The following is a 22,894-nucleotide window of genomic DNA, read 5'->3' on the forward strand; positions in this document are numbered from 1 at the left end:
CAGGGCGACAAAGGCATTACAGAAGGAATTATTTTGACAAATAAAGTGTAAGTCAGATCACACAGGAATTACTGACATATCTCAAATATGAGGTAGAATAATCTCTCCTCTGTCAAAGGGATTTAATTGTCTGCCCTGACCTCCATCTGTTCTATTAATTGACTGCATTAGTGTGTGGTAGATATTTTTGGTTGGTATTATGTTTTATTAGTGAGATTTCTTAAGATGATATAATAGAAGGACACAGGAAGCTGTAACTCCTGCCATGTGACAAGGTATATTTTTTCTCAATTCTGACCTAAATCAGTTGACCAAGGGCAGGAAAAAATAGATCAGTCCTTCCTAGTCAACCTGGTAGCTGCAAATTGTCTTCTTGTTTTTGGTTTTTTCTTTTTTTTTTGCAATATCATCCCATATGGATATGATACAAGAAAAAAACATTTAAAAAAACCCAAAACAACCCAAAACCAAATAAGTAAGGAAAACCAGAAACCTTTTACAAAATAATTGAAATAAATTCCTTCTACACATAAAAATCAATTTTATATTGATTGATTTGATGGGCATATTACTTTTCCTTTATACAAAAGGAAGCTAAAAACAAATGACCAGGAAGAAGAAAGGAGTCACAGGGAAGAATTATGATTTGGAGAAAAGAATACGCTAGTGTTCTAGCATGTTCTTTTCTCCAGTAGAGGGAAGAGAAAGATTTGTGAATTAGAAAAGAACTGAGAGGGCTATGTGCAAAAGAGGAAAAGTATAGAAGGTACTTTTATAAGAGGACATTTTCAAGCAGGGAAGAACAAGAGTAAGATGGGTCTTGGAAAAGTACCATGGCATAATGTTTTGTCATGGAATCATACTGTTAAAAATATTTCTCCTCATATTTCAAAATGTCCATGTAGTTTTGCAGTCTTGTGAAAACAGGTAGAGTGTGCTAAATAATATGATAATAACAACAATAGTAATAATATTGTATGGGTCGTGTTAGAAAGTCATTCATAAATGACAGTCATTGCAACCAAAAAATAATGGGAAACATGTTTTTTAAAAATAAATAATCCAAATATTTCTAACATAATACTCATTTTCTACAAGCCTATCAATTCTATGTTGGTATAGGCTAGTATTAGGTGAAGATGGCAAAAATGGATAAACTTCTTCTCTGAGATATGATTTTACACCAGGGAAGATTCATTGCAACTGTTTTTAAAATAACTTGAAGGTGGCTATGGTAATAACAATATTAATGGCAACAATAATAAAAACAGCCCCCGAAAAGAAAATTAATTGAATGGTAGGTGAGAAAATATCTGAATTTTAGTCTTAACTTTGTATACTGAAATTCCTGCTGATGGATGCTACATCATCTTCAATAAACTGTCAGCACAATTAACGATAGAACAGGCAAAAGCTGTTAAGAAACTCATAGCAGAATAAGCTCTTCCTGATTTTAGTCATGACAAAAATCATGTATGAAACAAACAGGAAAGTTACAAGGCTCTTAACTCTGTGGTTATAAAGGTAATACTGTATATATTGGTAAGTAGTGAAAGACGGAATCATCTTGCTACAGCTCAGTTAGGACAGTTAGCTGTCTCATCTAGGCTAATCACTTGGGGTTTTTCAACATAATCTTCAGGATGTTTTCATAGTAGTTTACTTCAACTAATATTTAATGTCAAATACCTATGTTTCAGTAGGAAGAACTGCTGCCTGAAGTGTCTGCTTCTGGTATAGACAGAATATCTGACTTTTTCATATGCAGTTTGGGAAACAAACATGAGGTTTAGTGTTTGTTTCCAAGGTAGAGAAGGTACCTATACATTTTTCTAAACAAAGATGGAAACATTCCAATAATTGGAGTGAAAGGATGAACAGAAGGAGAAATGGTAACTTCTGTGTTTTTTGTTGGCTTCCGTTTCCTACACTGATACAACTCTACACATTACAAAGCAAATATGATATATTACATTAGATTTCTGAAAATCTTTGATGCAAGAAAATATAATTAACTACATGTGAGAAGGCTTTGCAATTTCACATGTAGCAGAATCATAAGGATTGTCATACAGAAAATTTTGGGAATTTTTTTTTTCCTAAGAGAAAACATCACATATTGTTCTGAGATTTCTGTTGGAATTGTTAAAAGACCATGAAAGATGCTTTGATTTTTATCATTTGGGAGTGTGGGATTTGAAATGGAGGACATTTTTCACTGAACAGAAAACTGCCAGCAAAAGATTTGATATATTTTCCAAGCTTAGCTTTCCTGATTTTTTTGGCATGTTAATCAGTGGTGAGGAAAGATATCTCCGGTTCTGTCCATGAGGTTATATCTTAGTCAATAAAATGGTCCATGTCCTGTTCTCTGCCCCTGAGGCCACATAACATAGCAGAGCTTGCATTTCTATAGTGAAAATCTTTCTTACTAAAAAGAAAAAAAAAAAAAGAGTTGTCTGTTGAAGAGTAACTCTGGCCTGTCCTACTCCCTGTTTATGCCTGTGCATTGGCTGGTAGGTATGAATACTGGGGCGGGACAGTTTTGGAATCCGTGCTCTAGCCCTATCTAGTTTACTGCTTAGATCCTGAATTCCAGCGCTTACCGCATTGGCCTGAAAACACCTTAAGATATGGATCCATAGTGGGACTTTTGTATGGCAATATTATGCTTAGCTTCTAGGAGTCCATAGTATGTAATGTGATTCACAGCTCTCAGTACTTATGTCAGCTAGAAAGTTAAGAATTTTATCCTTCATTATTGAATTCAGTGTAGACAGGACAGTAAGCAGAGTATATGCCACAGTCTCTCTTCTATGCTGGTTTTTAAACTGTGTTTGCAGGGAAGAGGGGAAGGCAGCAGGCAGCACAGAAATGGTTTCATTAATATTGTCTAAAATCATAGAATAATATAATATTTTTAGTTGGAAAAGACTTCTAGGATTCATCACTGCCACACTGACCACTAAACGATGTCCCTAAATGCCACATCCATGTGCTATTCAAATGTCTCCTGGGATGGTGATTCTGTCACTTCTGTGGGCAGCCTGTTCCAGTGCTTAGCAACCGTCTTGGTGAAAAAAATTTCCTAATATTTGATCTAAAATTCCACTGCTCCAACTTGAGGCCATTTCCATTTGTTTCATTCCTTGTTATTTGGAAGAAGAAACTGCCCTCCACCTTGCCAGAGCATCCTTTCAGGTATTTGTAGAGAGCAATAAGGACCACCCCTAAGCTTCCTTTTCTCCAGGCAAAATGACTCCAGGTCCCTCAGCCACTTTTCCTATGACTTGTGCTCCAACCCCTTCACGAGCTTCGTTGATCTAGCAACGTTGATCTAATGAGGGATTCTAGTGATTCCATTTTTCACAATATTTTGTGGAGATTTATTTTGCTGAGACATGTTCTCTCACCTCTTAAATATAAGGGGTTCAAGACAGTATTTAGCACGTGAAAGCCCACTAAATTAGGAGGAGAGCCTTACAGGAAGAGAGGCTGGAGGATACTCTTCCTTGTGCTGGTGAAGTTGTCCACTTTCAAATAAATAAAGAAAACCTCAAGGGAAGATTTACTTGATAAATCAATTTGGTGATGTAAAAGCATAGTAAAGATAATCTCCAGTCACAATTTTTATTTTATGAAATAATTCTCCTACAAACTGCATAAGGCTTCCTTGAAAGTGAGAATACCTGCCCAAGAAAATTTGTACTTTACGGGAATCCAATGTTAGAGTTTTCTCATAGTCAAAGGGTAAGAAACTCAAGTCTTTTGGTTCAGGGAGAATGTTTCACAGAGTCCTCATAGCTATCCCAGCCTAATATGGAAAGCTAATGTTTGTAACTTGGAAGAGGGAACAATGGGTTTAGATTTCTTCAGGTTAATGAGGGTAGCCACTCAGCTTCCCCATTTCCAGAATGAATGTATAATTGTGACATTATCATATGAATGAAGGCAGTATCACCACCTGGTAACTGAACCAGGTAATGCAAAGAAAATGTCCTGCCTGTATCTCCTGTGTAATTAACTCCTAAGAATTTGTATAATAAAGCAGCAACTTTTTTTGGCCATATAATATGTTAATGGTGTGTGTGCTTGCCTGTGTTCACATGCCCAGCTGGTTTAAATTGCTCTTCCCACCCTGTTTCTGGTTATTGTAACATTTTTAATGTCTCCTCTTCTGAGACTAGAATGCCTAGAGGGAGATATCAAATTCTAATCATTAAATAGCCTCAAGAGATCAAATTGCATATCAATCAGTCCCTTAGACAATTTCTCAGTTGGTTCAGACAAGAGTTTTCATTTCTTTCATCCTTGACAAGGGCATGCACTTCAGTTCAATGGAGAAGACAAGAAAGAGAGGACTGAGACCTGTGAGTTTCTTTGTATAATATTTAGACAAAACCTCTTAGACTTCCTTAAGAAATTTTCTTTTCAGTAATTTGATCTTTCTTACAAGAAAGGAGTTAAGACTCATTCCGTGTGAGATGCTTTTCTTTTGAGGTCTTGAAGTGGTAGTGAGTAATGAACTTTGATTTTTTTGAGGGTTTATTCAATTTATGAAGGTCTACTCTGTAAGCCTGATGTATCAAATACTGATTTTTGTGTGCATGTATTTTTTTTTCATATCCATAAATTAGTGGTTTGCTCTGGGCATAAGAGATTTTAGTCTACAGGAACTTTTGCCTTAAAGAAACTCAGGGCTGAACATTCTGTTTCAGATCATGATCTTTTTTTTTTTTTTTTTTGTAGTAACACATCTGAATTTAAGCAAAGAGAGGTGCATAAAAGAAACTAAGAGAGACCCGGAGTGTGTTACATTTCTTGTACAAGGTTATATCAGAAATAAAAGATGAAAATTATGCTGTCGGTTGTGCTAGACTGTCCTGATGTTATTTTTTGTACATTTCCCTAGAATACTAGAAATGTAGTATTTTCTTAAGACTTCACAGCTGCAATTAGACCACAATTGAATAGCTACTGTCATGGGAAACTTAAATTCAGATCACAATTTGAGCTGAGTGGAACACATCTGTAATTTTTGGATTATTACTTATTTCAGGCTTATGTTTGTAAGGAGTTTATACCATGTTTTTACCTTCTAATATTGAAATCTTATGTTTATTTGCAATCTTCATCTATTTATCCTAAGAAGCAGCAAATATCCTGAACATTGTCTAACCACTGAAATTCTTCTATACTTACATGTAATACTAGTTGAAATTACTGTTTAAAAGGTCAATGAGATAAGCACAACTGTCTTAGCTGAGCATTCCCAGTTAGTCTTGGGTCCTTCTGGCTATACAGTTTTTAAATAATTTTAAATACAGAAGATAAAAGGTAAACCATATCTGTGATTGTTCAACAAACACCTCTTATAATTAGATCGAAACAGCTGATTTTTTTGAGAATGCTGAGGTTAATTTCTTTTTGTTTTTTTTTGCTTAGAAAGGAGTGATGATCACATGTTTTCTTTTTCTCTGCTTGCTTTTCAAATTGTTTTCATTATTGAGAGAATTGCCATTTTCAAAAACATTGTAGGGACCACACAGCTTTTTCTTATAATCCCATTGTTCTTTTTGATTTAGATATTCAGAATAAGAGTGGTAGCTCCAGGCAAGAAGCAATGATATGAGAGAAATGTGTACCCATTTTCTGAAAAGTAAATGGTGATTGTAGTTTCTAACCTGAGGGATCTACTGACACTGTCCAAGCCCATATGAGCCTATTTCTCTCACTTGGAGAAACTCAGAGAAGCGTAATTGCAACATGTTCTTTAAAAAAAACCCAAGCCTGTTTAATTCAATGTTTGTATGTAATTTGTATTGCTCTTCAGGCTTTATTTCCGTATTAATTTTTTTTTTAATCTACCTTTGTCCTCTGTCATACTACAAAGACCAACTTCAAGGTCAGTCGTGATGTTTGTATATCTGGCATTTATGTTCACTTTAATCAAGGGTACATCATAATTCTTAAATTTGTATCACTTTCTTTTCAGTTTAAACTTTAAATCTTGAAGAAGTTTTTGACTATGAATTAACAAATTATAATTCCCAACTAAATAATTCCGTGATTCTGCGAGTCATTATTCAGGTACTCACCCCTAGTGAAGATAATAATGCTAAGTTAGTGTCATGATCAACAGTACAGGGCATCATGGTCGTTGTAAGTTCTCATCAGGCTGAACAAAGACGTCAGACCATGTGTCAGGGAACTCTTCTGCTTTATTGTACAGTTGTGTTCTTAACTGTGGCAACCAGTTAAAGGAAAGAGGAAGAAAGAGAGGTTGCATGTGTATGCATTTCATATGTGAAACTAACCTTAGGAAAATGGCAATTCCTCTAGTAATGTTGATAAACTGAAATGTGTGATATTTTCTGCCTTTCTTGCCTAAACAAGATATTTTTGCTTTCCTTGCCTCAGTCTGGTTCTTTGCATCAGTATAATACCAAAACCAGTTGTCCTCAGGATGCACAGCTTCCAGAGCTGGAAGTTGGGGAAGTATGGAGAGCTGAGTGAAGCCCCTTTAATCCAGGAGAAAATGGTTAGTGATCTGCTACTTACAGCAAATAAGATACACAAAAGTTTATGGGCTCAGATGGGATACACCTGAGGAAGCTGGTGAAAGAGCTTATCAAACTGCTTTAAACCACCTACCAGCACTCCCGCTTAACTGGAGAAGATCAGGTTAATGGAAAATTAGTGAATGGAATGCCCATCCATAAGAAGGGTCAGAAGGATGACCCAGGGAACCACAAGCAGGTCAGCCTGACCTCAGTACTGGGGAAGGTCATGGAACAGATCATCCTAAGTGCTATCACATGCTATGTGCAGGACAGACAGCGAATCAGGCCCAGATGATACTCATAAATGGGTTTATGAAAGGCAGATCCTGTTTGACTAGCTTGATCTCTTTCTGTCATAAAGTAACCTGGCTGGTGGATGAGGGAAAGGCTGTGGATTTTGTTCATCCAGACTTCTGTAAACCACTGGATGCTGTCGCCCACAGCATTCTCCTGGGGAAACTGGCTGTTCATGGCTTGGATGGGTGCAGTCTTCACTGGGTGAAAAACTGGCAGGATAGTCAGGCCCACAGAGTGGTGCTGAATGAAGTTAAATCAGTCAGTAGCTGCTCACCAGTGGTGCTCCCTAAGACTCAGTACTGGGGCCAGTTTAATGTCTCTATCAATGATTTGGATAAGGGGGTTGCATGCATCCTCAGTTAAGTTCACAGATGATACTAAATTGGATGGGAATATTGATCTGCTGGAGCGTAGGAAGGCTCTGCAAAAGGAACTTGACAGGCTGGATTGACTGAGACCAGTTCTCTGAGGATCAATAAGGCCAAGGGTCAGGTCCTGTAATTAGGTTGCAAAAACTCTGTGCAGTGCTCCAAACTTGGGGAACAGTGTCTTGAGAGCTGCTCAGCTGAAGGGAACTTAGGGGTGCTGTTTGAAAGATGGCTGGATATGAGCCAGCATGTATCGATGTGGCCAAGAAAGCCATACTATTTAGTACATCACATTTTTTACAATTTCATGTTATCTCTCCTGTATCAGCTAAGGATTACCTTCATGTTGTCATTTTTGGTTCTCTCCCTGCTGGTAATGTGTTCACTCTTGTTTATTTGTCATTCCCATTTTCTTTTCTTGTTTTGTTTCCTCTTTTTTTGCTTGCTGTTTGCCCAGAATTTTTTTTTCTCTATCCATATTCCATCATCTGGATCACTGTGTTTCCTTCCACCTTGTCAATTTTCTTAGTGCTGTATTCCAAATTTCTTAGAATGTCATTACAAACTTCAGCAGTGTGAGTGTCAAGAGAATAAGACTTGTTGTTCCTCCCTAAGCACAGATTAAATCCTCAGTTGGATATAACTGGAAAATCTGATTTGTGCTGCATGATCAGTAAAGTGTGCCAAAGTCAGGATGGGACAGAGCAAGAGGAATGCTACTCAAAATCAACCACCTGCTGCTGATTTCCATTGTTAAAGATGGTAGCAAAAATCAGAAGGGAAAGTGACACTTGAGGAGGAATTTCGAATGACCCATTGCTGGCTGACCACTCTGAGTGCCAGGGAGCAGCTGAAGTGGGGCTGTCCATGGGAGAGGATGGCCCAGGAGCTGTGGGCACTGCACAGCTGGCAGGACAAGACTCTGAACTTCTAAGGCTCCCTATTGAGGGTGGGCTGAGAACAGGGGCAGGACTACCACCACCCAATTATCATAAGGCCAGGCAGGGTGAGGAGTCAGGTCCAAGGTACCTGGGGATCCAATGAGGCCAAGATCCAGGCTGGGCATGGGGTTGGGCATAGGGCTTCCTGCAGCATAACTCAGGGACTGATGGCCCTGGTGGTGCCCTTGGGGACACGAAAATTAGAGCTGTTAATTATTTGTTTTTCAGAAATGGTGCTCAAATTGCAACTCCTAGAGAAAATGTCAGTAGAAATTTCGGTCCATCACACGTAATAAGTACCTGGTATTTTTCTGGCCTCTAGTGTTCTGGTGTTTCAAGAGTTTTGTGGTAAGAGTGCTAAAATGAAACACTTGAAGAATTCCAGGAGTTTTGAGAGAATAAAATGTCATTCAAATTATTTTCCATGTCTGAGTCCTGATTGAAAAAAGAACCTGCTTGTCCACTTATATATAATTTTGATATATACATGTGTGTTCATCCTACCAATTATAAGGTATCAGTGTCAGTTTCCTATAATGAGGAGTTTTTTACCTGTGGAATTGTTGTCTGTGGTTTTGAGTTGAGTAATGAGTAAAAAGGAAGTCCTTAATTTCTTTGGGCAGGTAGAATGTTGATGTGTGTTCATTTGTATACTTGTAATGGTTAGCATATACATGCAAGTGACTTGTATTTCATTATAAAATTAAAGAATTATTGTATGAATTGCCTTCTATTTAAAAACAAAAGTAAAAGAATGCAAGCAGGTAATGTTACATAATTGTAGCACTATGTAGGCCAAAAGCCAATTTAAGAGATTGTAGCATGCTTTTATTTTTCCTTTTAGTTTTCCATTGTTCTGTCAGACATAGAAAAAAGATACGAAAATCAATACATTTGTATCTCATTTTGACTGTTCTCACACTTGATTTGAACTAATTATTTATTGCATTTATTGGAATTTCTGAATTAGATGAAGGTAAATTAGGTTGTCATACACAAAAGAAGTCATGTCTGTGAAAAATATTCTGTAGTTGTTAACTCATAGCAAAAAGAGATTATCCAATACAGGAAACAAAAGTAATGGATGGTTCCTGTGGGAGTGCAAATAGGCCTAAAAAGAAGATTTTGTTTATTTAGGGCAGAAAATATTCTCAAGCTATCAGAAGTGTTTGGGCTGTGGTTTGGTTTGGAAGCATATAGAGAAGCAGAAGCATTTGTTTTGTGAGATAACCTTGTGGCTTCAAGTTTACTTCTCTTAACTTATGTAACTCTGGAAACACATAGCTAACCAGAGTGTCTAAAGTTTTTAAAACATTTGTGTGCCTTGGCATGGAAGTAGTGTATGAATATAATTTTTGGCTTTTTAAATTTTTTTTTTCTTTAAGGTTTATGCCAACATAAATTTGTCTGCTGATTTCAGTTGCTTGCTTTCTCTTGGCTGCAGGCTGACTGAGTGGGCTGGACTTCACTGAAAGGAGCCATTTCACAGGGCCAGTGGAATAATTGCAGATCTCTCACCACTCTACTTGTCGGGAAGTGCTGTGCATTGCCAGGATTAATTCAACACTGAAGTCTGGGATGGGCCTTAGGGGCAAACACTCCCTTGTTTCTTCTGACATTGGGATTTGTCTACAGCCAGTCAGCTGAGGCACCTACCACACATCAGCTTTTGTTTTTTTGTTGCCTGAACAAAGATACATTTTCCTTCACTTCATCTCCTTTTGACTACTTTTTTATTAGTTTTCATTTTCCTTGACTGAATAATTTTTCTTGGCTGTGGAAAAAAGAGCCCTGCTGATGTTGATTTAAATAATGTCGAAACCAATGGGACTCCTATGGCTGCCTTTGATCTTCACACCAGTGTGTGTCATGTTGAATTCTAACTTCCTCCTGTGGATAACTGCACTGGCTATAAGATTTACTCTCATTGATGGCCAAGCACAATACCCAGTTGTTACTACGAATTATGGCAAAATACGTGGTTTAAGAACACCTTTGCCTAATGAGATCCTTGGTCCAGTGGAGCAGTACTTGGGTGTTCCTTATGCCTCTCCTCCAACTGGAGAAAGGCGATTTCAGCCCCCGGAGCCACCATCGTCTTGGACGGGTGTCCGCAATGCCACACAGTTTGCCGCTGTCTGCCCGCAGTACCTGGATGAGAGGTCACTGCTCAACGATATGCTGCCAGTCTGGTTTACAGCCAATCTGGATACTGTGGTGACATATGTTCAAGATCAAAATGAAGACTGTCTGTATTTGAATATCTATGTGCCCACAGAGGATGGTAAGTACCCTGACACCCACACTGCGGTGTGCTCACCAGTTCAACATATGAGGAGTGTCCAGGTCTTCAAAGCATCTTACTGAGTTTCATCCATGTTTTTTCTGTGGAAATGGATAATGCCTCTGAATATACATTATTAGTAATACTTTGTAGATTGAATATGCTTGCATAGATTCTCTCTTGCTTTTCAGTGTAACACCAACCTTCAGTTTGATTGCAAATAGTGGCTAGGTTATGTCTGCCAGCCTTAAGTTTACATCTAAAAGAGAGCTGAGAATCATTCACAAGAGAGGAAAGGGGAAATAAACACTAACATGAAGTAATGTTATCATTTTTCCTTGCATGAATGGTACAAATATACTGTTACATGCTAATTTTTAAAGCAGAACTTACCTAATGTTTTTTTCTTTATTTTATCATAAAATTTCTGGGCCTAATGTTAACTCTGCTTGATTTTAATAGATAATAGAAAATTGTTACAGTAATTCTGTCAGCAGGGACCTCTTTAGGATTTTTGTCTGTGAAACTTTTCAGTCAAGCTTATTTTTCTTCATTCACTAAATTTAAAATGAAGTCAAGGTGATTTGTTATGCAGATTGGAACAGGTGGCTTTAAACTTTCATCTCTTTTGTGCAATACTTTCTCAAGAGAGCTACTTTAAACCACTTTCTATAGACAAAAAGGATGAACACAATTGGTAATACAGAACTCTTTGGACATTTACATGATCTCAATCTTAAAAATTGTAGCTGCATGGCATGGTGAGCGTATCTTTGGTCGTTTTGAATAGTATTGATTCCTACAGGCAAGAAAACCTCTTTTCATCGGGCCCCAAAGAAGCTAAGTCTATTATTTCACAAGGAAATAAAAATAGTACTAGCACTTATATTTAATATTCCACTTAAAGCTAGTGGTTTCTGCTAATTAGAATGCAGTTAGGGATGTATAACATGACAGATTTCACACAGATATGCAAATCCCTTCACTTTTGGTGAGAGTTTGATTTACACAACCAAGGCATTGTTATTTCTCAGTAACCATACTCTAAATATGCAAATTTTCTACTTTGATTATTATAATACTTCTGCCTTGATTGGCTTCTTTACTCAGAATTTCCAAGCTGCCTGCCAGCAATAAACATACCACCTTCTTTTCCTGTTCTCATCAGCTGAAGCAAAAACTTGAAAGCTAAGAATAAAGGGGTAAGGTTTGGGAATACTGGGAGCTTTGCAAACATAAATACTACCAAGGTGCTTAAAGAAAAAGTGCTGTGAAAGGAAAGCTGTGTTTATAGGGGCTCTATGTGCATGAGTGTGTGTGCATGTGTGTGTGTGTGTGTCTGTGTGTGTGTGCCTCAGTGTGTAGACAAAGGAGCAGGTCTTTACAACTCAGCTCTTTCACTCTTCCAGTCTCATTGGACTCCTTCTTACTCCTTGGATAATGACATAGATAATTTTTCCCAAATTTGTTTATGTTCTGGATTTTAGCCTTCATCTTTTAATTAGTCACTTGGGTAAGCTTGCCCTGAAAAAGCATTCTGGGTTAAGATTTTATTTGTTCTCACTGAAGGAACATTGGCTCTACTAACTCAGTCTTATTTTAGAATCCAGTTTTAATAAATAATACGTTCCTCCAATATAATAATAAGAAGTTTCATTTATTAATTAGGGGACACAGGAAATTAGACATGGGAAAATATATGTGAGCATCTTGGAAAATAATATTTAATATCAAATGAAAAATAGTAAAATATTGTGAGTTGAATGGCTAGCAATCTATAACACTCATTTTGCTATAATAGCCAATGACATTTGCATTTAGATTTAAAGTAGAAAGGACTGATAATTTTAATTTCACATTCTGTAGACATTTTTGTCCACTTACTATTCCAAAAAGCATTATTTTCTCTTCCTGGTTTTAGATTTTCTTTAAATAGCTTGTAAATGATATTGAATTGCTTTTATATCTCCTGTTGAAAGAAGAAATAAAAACACATGCATAAAAATATGTAGCTGAATCATGAGAAGACAAGGTTTGTGTTAGTGATGAGCTGAAGGTAAGGTTGCTCCTCTACAGTATGAAAAGCATTTTTAAAGATTCTGTTGGGAAAAAAGAAGATTAAGAATGAATAAATTAAGTACACAGTGTTTTAATTGTATGCTGTATATCTTATCACTAATTAATAATCTCAGAGGCTTTTTTGGGGAGGAATATATGTGATCTTCTGACCATAAAGATGCTTAACAGGAACTGACATACAAATCAGATGCTCTAAGTTAGTGTGTCTCCAAATCACTCTAAACAGTCTTAAATAGTAGTGAATACAGTCTGATTAAAGATGTTATGCTTCATTATATGAGTCCTAGTTGGCAAAAATAATCCACGTTGTTATGGAAACAGACCATGAAATTAGTTTTTGAAGCAAGATTTTAAAGTGAGTGACTTTGAATTAAATTCATTTTCTTCAATTCTTTCTTCAGTATAGATTGATTTAAAAGAGCTTTGAAACTGTTTTCTAGAAGCAAAGGTGGCTGGAATCATCCAAACCTAATAAATGCTCTGATTATGAAACTTACTCTGAAAAATTTTTTTTCTCTTTTTTTTAAACTTTGGAGAAAAGAGTAGAGCAACAACTAATAAGTTAATTGCAATCATTTGCAGTGCTTACTTCAAAGCAATTCTAGTAAATAATTAATCAAAATGAAGCTCAGGTTTGGGGATTTTTTTCATTGTTTTGTTTTGTTGCAGTTTCTTCAGTATATAGCATTACCTGTTTCTTATTATTTTTGTGGTTTAGCCAAAGAGAACCAAATTTTTATCATGTATTTTCTACAAAGGTCTAACTATAAATGCACATATCCCTCCATCTTATTTCAGAATTGCTTTACTGGAATCCTTCCACAATAACTAATGGGAATAAGAGTAGAATACAGTCACTTTAACTAGGTAGGTAAGTTTAGTTAGTTTCAATAAAGAGTTTGAAATGTTACTGCTTTTGTCTGAATAAGTACCAGAAAATTAAATAACATATAAATCTATAGTTCCTTAAAATATTTTGAGCTTCTAGGTTAAGAAGTTAAAAGAACCTGTTACACAGTGTGTGTCTGTATAATCCTAGCCTTTCTTTAGACTCAGAAGATTCTGGATTTCAAATGTCAGACAGCAGGAGAATCCTATCAGAATTTCCTATGTTAAAATGTCCTTACAAAGCAAAAACTATTTTCCTTTTTATGGGCTGTCTTTTTTCATTATAGGTGAAAATATTATTTATCATAGAAGTCAATATACATACCTATACATACCTAGAAGAATAACACTGCAATTCTGTCTTGTAGATTTTTATTCTTTTGCTGTTTTTCACTAGACAAGTGTTTTTTGGTGTCCCTTTCCTTACAGGAATACTTCTATTTCAGAGTATCTAAGGTTCCTGGAGATTTTCACAGCTTGTTTTCTTTTGCCTTTGGAAGGGAAAATAATTGCAACCACTGTGATCCACTGAGATTTTTTATTTTTTGGTCATACTATAAATAATATTGCAGTTATTTTAAAGACAGACAATACAAGCAATAAAGACAATTTATAAGAAAATTATTTTATATGTCAAACCAATAGTAATAATAAATTACTCAGAACTGAAGCAAATAAAATATTTATAGTGAAACTATCATTTTATCCAGTTGCTTTCTAAGCATTTGGCTTGATCTACAGTATTATTTTTGTGGGTGCATATTGTCTAGGCTGCTTTTTCAGTTGCTATGAACTGTAATTTTCCACAAGAATACTTGAATGTCAGTTTTGAGGAGGTCATCTAGGGAGATGATATTGAGGACAGTGTTTTTATTATAACTTCAGTCTGAATATGGGTTTATCTACAGTGGAAATGCTAGATTGAAGAGGACACAGACTGTTAATCGGCTGTGCTTAATCCCTGGCCTTTATCATTTGAATCTGTGGATTCTGAAGGAGATTGCTAACTCCTATTATAACCAGAGAAAAAAAGTATAACAAGAAAAAAAAAGAAAACAAAAAAAACCAAAACAGAAAAGACCCTTAATTTGTATTTCTTTCATTATGAACTTCAAAATTTTATTAATAGCAAAGCAAGAATTAAAAAAAAAAACAATACAGCAAATCAAAAAAGAACAAAACCCAACAAGAACAAATCATTTTATGTTTGTCTAAAACCTGCTATGTCCAGATCAAAAGAGAGAATAATAATGATTACTTTTTTTTGTCTTTGCTTGATCAATGGTAAGCATGGATACTTTTAACTTATTTTGGCATATTGATAGAGTGTACATTTTACACAAGGGTGGAGCTCCTTATCCACTATGTATCTGTTACAGATTAACTAATGAAGTATTTAATATCTTCTCGTTTCTTGCTTGTGAGCTCTTGTTTCATTTACTTCACAATAAATACAGCTGAAGTGACAACAAAAGGTGGGAGACCATGACACTTATTAAGGCTGAATGGGTAGGTGATAATTTTTCATTAGGTTATGGGAACTGAGGTGTGCCCAGGATTAGTAGCATATTTAACTGTGGACAACCAGGAAGATAAAAGTCCTGTGCGAAGAGATCAGCTGTGTTCCTTGTCTGGGTGGTGATTGACTAATTATACCTGCAGCTCTTGACTCTGTGTCTAATTGATTAAGAAATAACAAAATGAAAAATTTGAGCAAGCTGATCAAGAAGATGAGCCTCAGACTGTCCCTTTTGCCTATTATGAAATGAATAATGGCTGCTTAATATATAATTAAGTATTTACCGCTTTCTTGCCATTGCCGTTGAGTGCAATGTCTTTAACTGGGAAAAAATGTTTTTATCAAAATTATCCTAATAAAACACAATTGATAAAAATTGGGGATTTTTTCCCTTTTCTTTGAGGCAAAGAAAAAGGTAGTGTAAAGATTAGTCTCTTCATTTTGATGGCATAGAATAAAAAAGTAAGCTAATTAATGGCCTCTTTGTTACTATGAGAAATAAGGGGTCATACATAAATATGGGGTCATACATAAAAATAGTGTCACAGTGAGCAAGATGATTGCAATATGCACAATATAATTTTTGTTGAGTTATTAGAAGGTGATGCTAATAATAATAGTAACTTGTAATTTCCAAATAAACTCAATTTTCCATACAATATATTTTTCTAAACTGTATGTAGTTTTAGGTTTCAGTATATGTATGTCAGACACTTTTCAGGTAATCTTAAAATTGGATTTGTCCTATTATCTCTTCACAACTTTTGTAAATATAAGTAGCTACTTAAAAAATCAAAGCAAGGATTTATGTATATAACTTTAAGGAATTAAGAATCCAATATCTCTTATATATATGTTTACACTTTATATTATTTCTCAAAATCTTTACTACATATTTTTTAAAGTCAATTACAATTTCTGTAATTGGCATAGGAACACAGAGTTTTACTTATGTTTTCTGGAGTATTTTTAAAAGCAAATTAAATACATTTATTTACTCCTAAAAATATTTAAAATCTCTTTTAAATCATACTTTGGACTTCTATAGATAATAATGTTTAAACAGCTTCATATTGCAAATAATGTTCTTCTGAAAAAAAAAAAAACCTCCAGGAATATAACAAAACTTTGTTTTCAGTTTCAGTATTGTCATAGGTTTTGTCAGTGATTGGTTTACTGGTTTATTTTTAACCCCCACCCATATAGTCAATTGTTTGTCTACTCTGGAAAACAAAAAATTAATTATTAAAATTTTATTATGTAAATTTCAGCTTATAAAAACACATATAAAAATAGTACAAAATAAGACATATCCTCTTCTAAAATGATTGTATTTCTTTCCAGGGTGAGAGAAGTTGATAATAGATAATAATTGCAATACAAAATGTCAATGTTGGAATTACTGCATATAGTACCAGTTGAACATAAACATATACTTTTAAGGATCAGAGAGAAAATTGCTCTCCATTGTGAAAGATAAACTCCCTGTTGTGTCAGACTGCCTCAAGCCAATTCTTTCACCGTTAGGGTCCAGTATATCCCCTCCTCCTAATCCAGAAATACTGTGGCATCTGTGAGAAAGGAGGAGGCATATGTCTGGCTGTTCTCTGCCTACCAGGATAAAGCTGTGGGTAATCCAGGCCCTCATTTTACATTCTTGCTTTTAACAGTCGCAAATACCTTCTGACACCAAAGAACAGGACTCTAATCTAGATGAAATAAAGTTCTTAAATCCTTAGAGATAAATTCAGATTTAGTTGCTAATTTCAAAATGCTTGTCCTTTCCTCCAGGAGCTGCCCATTCCACAGGCACTTTATAGAATTGCACCCAAATGGCCTTCTCAGGAACTGATATGCAGTGAAGCCTAGCAAGAAGACTCAGCATTCAATATGAGTTTAGTTAATCCCAACAGGATTTTTGGCATCATTTCCTAGAGTCTCATCATTACCTCATAATGAAAAACCTGCTAGAATGGGGGGAATGATCTTTACAACATGATAAATTAACGTTTTTTGTGTAAAGGCAAATTAATGTTATCCTTTTAGTTAAAGAACAGTGCCTTTGGAATTGTAGAGGCTGTGCCATTTGGCTTAGTGACACCGAAGAAAAAGCCTCTAGTCAGGAGACAGACCCACATGAGATCCGATTTTACTTCATTTTTGTCCACTGACTCCCACTTGTCTATTCAGGGTTCTTTTTGTTTTGATTTGGATTTTTTTCCTGTGTATTTGTTTGGGGTTTCTTTTCTGTCTTGTTTGGGGGTTTTGTTACTTTGTTTTGTTTTTAAATGCAGCTTTCCTCTTCACTCCTGAAAAACATGCCTTTGTAAGCTGCTGCTGTTGTTCTCTGTGTGCCTTGCATGCTGTCAAAACACAAATCAATGTGATACCTGCTAACACTGAGGCAGTGCCTCTGTCCTAGAGCAGTGCAGTGGGTCCTTGGCAGGCTTCTGAGTGGTGAATAGCGCAGAATACGTGCAGTCAGATTTGATCAGTGTCATGGCTACATCATTTGTATTAGCTTTGATTTCCTGTTAAGGCTTTCTGATCTCATTGGTCTTCTTTCAGGTATTTTTTGCATTGGTCTGAAAGTTTTGAAAGGATATTTGTATCTTTTCATTCAAATTTGGTTCAGTTGCCTTTAATTTGCACATTAATTGGAGGTTCAAACAAAACTGACGCTGACTAGCTCAGCTAAATAAAAGGGCTCATAAGTCAGTGACATATGTGAAAATATTTCAAGGAATTGTATCCACATCAATGTGAGTACAAACTACCACATCATAGGTAGTTGGTCAGCCAGGAAAATTTACAATTCTTTTCTGCAAATGTTTAGGTACCTGCAAAATTAATTAACACAAGTTTGAAATAAAGCAAATACTCATTATTTCCTCCTCAGGATTCCTGAAAAAAATTTGGATAAATGAAACAAAGACAAAAATTTCTCCTAAACATGACAGCTTTTTGCACAGTACTTTGGTTTTGCCATAGTTTTTAGAGGGAAAGAATATTTCTGGCCTTTATTCAGTGCTTCTTGCTTAACATTCCAGATAAAATTCTCAGAATGGCATATAATCAATTCAGTATGCTTATATTTTAGGATAATATTAGATGAATGTATTAGTTGTAATCCAAAGAGAACAAAATAAAAAAAAAGGGAAAAAAGAAAGTTAATGATAGTCAATTTCATTTGTGTTTCTGATATTATCATCTGAAGGAATGTGGAAGAATTTATGTTGTTGGGGTTTAAGGCTTTTTTTAATTTGGACCTTGCTCTTGGTATCCAAAAAGACAAACAATAAGAAATAATTGTTATGGAACCGTGAAAATGAACTAATGCTTATAGCTATCTGGTACTGATGTGTTAAAAATCCATTATAATAGAAGGGAAATTTTTCTTTTACAGTTCTTGCTGTAGGCAAACTTTTAGTGAAGAATAAACTTACTTGCGATGCTAAACCAAATTCCTACACTATATTTATAGGGAATTTTAATTACAAATATATTTCTGGTGCCTCATTCCAAAATGCTTATAATTGCTGGGTTGATGTTAAATAGATTTTTCATTGACAGGGTGTGACATGTTTAATCTAATGGAGGGAAATTGCTTTGTGCAGATTCAAATGACTATTCAATTAGACACTGGTAATGTTTACAAGCCATCATAGCTGGAAACCATGGATACATTGTCTGTTTTATTAAATATGCAGTAGGGCAAATGAAAACCCAATCCAAATACATAAACTTCATCCTCTTTCAAATGAATTGGTATCAAATTATCTTTTATGTAGTATTTCTAGGGTGGCCAGTAAATTTAAAAAATCATTCTGCATTTGTAATACTGCCCCCACGGTACTGCTTTTGCTGGCTTTTCATGCTTATTTCAGACACCAGAGGGAGCACAAGTTTCCAGCAAACTCATTTTTTTCTGTCCCTGGGAATCACTGAAAGAGACACAAATCATGCTGGTGAATGCAGTAGTAAAATATGCAAACAGGTGCTGGTTTTTACTGTTTAAACAGAGAGGAAGGGATCTGATTCCACCTTTCCCATGCTTAAAGATAATAAAGTTGACAGTATTGATTCTGGGTTGTGGACTGATTAATTTATACAAGGGATAGAACTTTTCCAAGCAAAACATACACTCACACTGACAAATTTATGCAAAACTATTTTTTTTAATTGTAAAATAATAAATGTTTGGGTAATAGGCATACTGGAAATGCACCATTTTTTAAATTGAATAATACTTGCAAGGCATTCAATGGCAGAGCAGAATCCAAACTAGAGAATTTGATCTGTTTGGTTGTGGTGAGTTACTACAAACATTCCTGCTTAAAGTAATGATTTGGTCCTTCCATTTCAAAACCAAAATATAAAGAAAGAAGATTTTTTTTTAATGAATGCCATTTTCTTTCCATCTTTTGTTTTATAGTTATACAGCTCAATCATGTAAAGTGCCAAATGTTTTTTGGCTCCTTCTATTTCACTGAGATAAAAATGTGAAGCATGTTGAAGTTTCATTCTAACTTAATGCATCTTTCAAGTTTTTGCTATCACTTTGTTGGAATTAACAATATAACTCAGCTGTATTATGTCATACAAGGTGCCAAATTACACAAATGCTGGAGGTCTTCCCCTCCAAAATAGAGGATGCTTTCAGATTCATAATGTATCTGATTCAAACAGACTGTTGTTTTTATGATGTTAAGGATTTGAGGTGCTTTTCTCATCTACCTAAACCATAGACCTTTTCTGCCTTCAGAGATTAGTTGCAAGAGACTGAGTTGCTATTGATGTCTAGGGTGGGTCTTTGGGAGTTGGATCAAATCAGATTTTTACTGTGATGATGCATAAAACCATCCCTGTGGATTAACTGCTATGCCTTGTCACTAACAATTGCCTGAAAGTATAGCTAAGTCAAAGAAAGTGACACAGACACTTCACAAAAGGAGCAGCTCCGTATGACAATCTCTCAGTGGGAACACTTCAGTGAAAATAAATTGAAGAAATAACTGAATACAAATAAATGCACTAATGTGAACTTAAAGAGTGGGATAAGTTTCTTAAAGTCACACTGTACAGTATATTCTTATTTTCATTCTCACAGGGTTATCCATAATGCCTTCAGTGTTATTCCCAGAAGTAAACTGTAGTAGATGGATTAAATAGATAAATTTTTCTTCTTAACTGTGTCCATTTTCACAATAAATTGCTGAGAGATGTTCAAGGTTTATTTGTTCTCTATCCAATTTCACTATCCCTTGTAATCGCTTCTTCTTACCTGCTTTGGCCACTATCATTTTATAGATGAATCCCTTTGCTCACTGTACAAAGTAAGACTATAGTATTATAGTAAGTGGAAACTCAGTTTCCATTTCCAAAAATGGTGTTATTTGGATATTCTTCTTGATCTAGGGCATGGCTTGGACTCTATGATATTTAAGGTCTATTCCAACCTAGTTCTTCTGTGAAATCTTTTTTTTTATCAAAGTCACAAGAAGCAGCAGTAGGTGAGAAAACAGAAGCTATGATTCTTAAATAATTTTAGGAAGTGTAGCTATGTATATATTAGACATGTAGTGGATGTAAAAGAATCAGGCAAAGAGAGAAAGTCTGATTCTCTTTCATGTGTTAGTTCTTCTGTACTGGACTCCTTCAGTGGGCTGCTCAGCTATGCTTGCCAAGCTGAATTTGGCCTATAGGATAGTACATGGGGGTCTTAATGCATCCTGCTGTAGTAAGTTCGGGTTTGCTTTAATTTACTTCTTCCTGTTTGCTGTTGTTTTCATTATTCATTTTTAACTGAACATTTCTTCCTTGAATTTTAGTTGTCATCATGAAGTGTTCACCCTACACCCCATGTATAAATATGCCTAGAAAGTGTTTCAGATATTGCAAGAATCAAAGGGAAGGATGATGTTCAGATACTGACTTTTGAGGGATTTCTTAAGTGTCTGTTCTTTAAATGCAATGTACAGTTTTATATAAAAGTGCCTGAGCACCTAGGAAGGCTGTGAAAGATTTCCATCATGTAACACTTATCTTGCTTTAGTTCAAGCAGAAATTTTCAGGTTTCATCACCTTTGAAAGTGCAGCCTATAATGATTAAGTTAATTTTCTATTTTTCTTAAATAAATGAAGAATTTATAAGTAATTTATAAGTTTAGAAATTATCAGTGTGCATCACATTTTTTAAAATATTATGGAATTAATAGTTTATTTCATTTTTGAGTGCTACTTCTGGATTTGTTGCTTCATAATACTGTATCAAACTTCTAAAAGCAGGCCACTTTACCATGCTTGTTTTGCATATCTAATACAGTAAATAAAAATGGTTTAGTGTTGGGATTATTAACTTGATTCTTTCAAATTGTAATATATAGCTTTTGGATTTGATTGTCTATATTAATGTTCTTTTTCTTCTTGTGATCTTTTTCTTATTTTGTCTCAACACAAATGATAAGATGGACACCGTTAGTTCCTAAAACCAGTTATAAAACAGTTATTTCTGCATTAAAGGCCGACCTAGTTAAGGCATTTTTTCCTTCATGATGTACTAAGCAAAAGTGTCATTTTAGCACACGTAACTTAAGTTTTTGGGTGACTTTTCTGTCTTGCGTTTCTTTTGTAAGCCTAAATTGGAACTAAAAAAAACCTACCACTTTATGTTCTAATTTCTCCATTTCTTGTACAGATTTATTACAAGGCTTTTTGTTTAATACAGAAGAGATATTAAGTAAAATTGCCTGTTTTTTTTTTTTTTTTAATGAATTACCAAAACCACTGTATTGCTTATATACACTGGCACTGAGGCATTCTGAGATCTAATGGTGAGAGACATGAAATCCATCATCTGTTGCCTTTGTGCCTTGGTTTTCCATTTAGAAAATGAGTATCACTGTTTTTTTTCTCTGATTAGAATTAGAAACAACTTCAAGAAGGAAATGCCTCAGGGTGACAAAAGGCTCAAGTTACTTCTCATATACTTACAACCTTAAAGACTATTCCTTTTTTCTGTGTGTGCATAGCTTTTTGTAGGATCTGTCTTACTCCCCTTGGTGATCCATTTACTGGCAGAACTTTGCATGCCATTGCATTATATTGTAACCTCCAAGCAAAACTCTGAAAGGTCTAAAGGGCAATAGATTTGGGAGCCATTGTACCATGAAGAATTTAAGTAATTGGGTAAAGAGATTTAAAACTAAGGCATCTTGAAATTGATGTGGGTCATGTACTGATAGAAGATTGAAGCCTAGCTATCAAAGTTTGCTTTTAATTCTTTACTCTCAATATTCACAGACTAGTTAGAAATCAGACAGCAGATAGAATTTTTCCAAGAGTTAAAAGGAAAGGGAAATAAAGAAATAAGGAAATAAGACTTATGCCAGAGGAAGATCCCAAGGCATTGAAATACTGAAAGGTAGGGAAAACTTTGTGACTGGGTAAGGCGTAAAAGTTCTCAGTGTAATCTGTTTAAACTCAGAAGAGATCAGCTAAATTTCTGAGGAATGAAAAAAGGTTGTTACTAACATATGATGCAGAGTTAATAGGTTTCTCAAAGTTTATTGAAAGCAAGAAGTCAGAAGGGAATTTTAGAAGAAAGTATGCTCTTTGCAGATGCAACAAATGGCTTGGAATGTTTCTGTGAGTCCTTTAATTTTCTTCATTATCTCTCAACTAATAAAGAAATTACTCTTGAGTACAATATTAAGTGTTTGCTCTAATAAATCTGCCAGATGGCTATGATCTAGCTGGCATAGCCCTTATAGACCATTCTGAAATGAAAATGTTGCATGACCTGTAAGCTCCCTCCTGAGACCTAATGGGATATGTACTTTTACACTGGATCCAGAACTCTGGGAGCACCAGATGCCTTCTTTATGCACAGAACTTGTTTAGTGCCATTATCAGTCTGCTAAGACCCTAACCCATATTGACTTTTTTTACTTTCT

At 35.3% G+C, this 22,894-nt stretch overlaps 1 protein-coding gene across 3 annotated transcripts in view; it reads left to right on the forward strand.

The window, feature by feature from the left end:
* NLGN4X (neuroligin 4 X-linked) overlaps nt 1-22,894 on the forward strand; it is a 161,581-nt gene that overhangs the window by 38,484 nt on the left and 100,203 nt on the right. For all 3 annotated transcript variants that reach the window (XM_068180116.1, XM_068180118.1, XM_068180117.1), the window contains exon 3: nt 9,614-10,453. In XM_068180116.1, the coding sequence (XP_068036217.1) occupies nt 9,982-10,453 (472 nt within the window). In that variant the 5' untranslated portion in view covers nt 9,614-9,981. The remainder of the gene's footprint in view (nt 1-9,613; nt 10,454-22,894) is intronic.

Source organism: Anomalospiza imberbis, chromosome 2 (assembly GCF_031753505.1).
Source record: "Anomalospiza imberbis isolate Cuckoo-Finch-1a 21T00152 chromosome 2, ASM3175350v1, whole genome shotgun sequence".
Lineage (NCBI taxonomy): Eukaryota > Metazoa > Chordata > Aves > Passeriformes > Viduidae > Anomalospiza > Anomalospiza imberbis.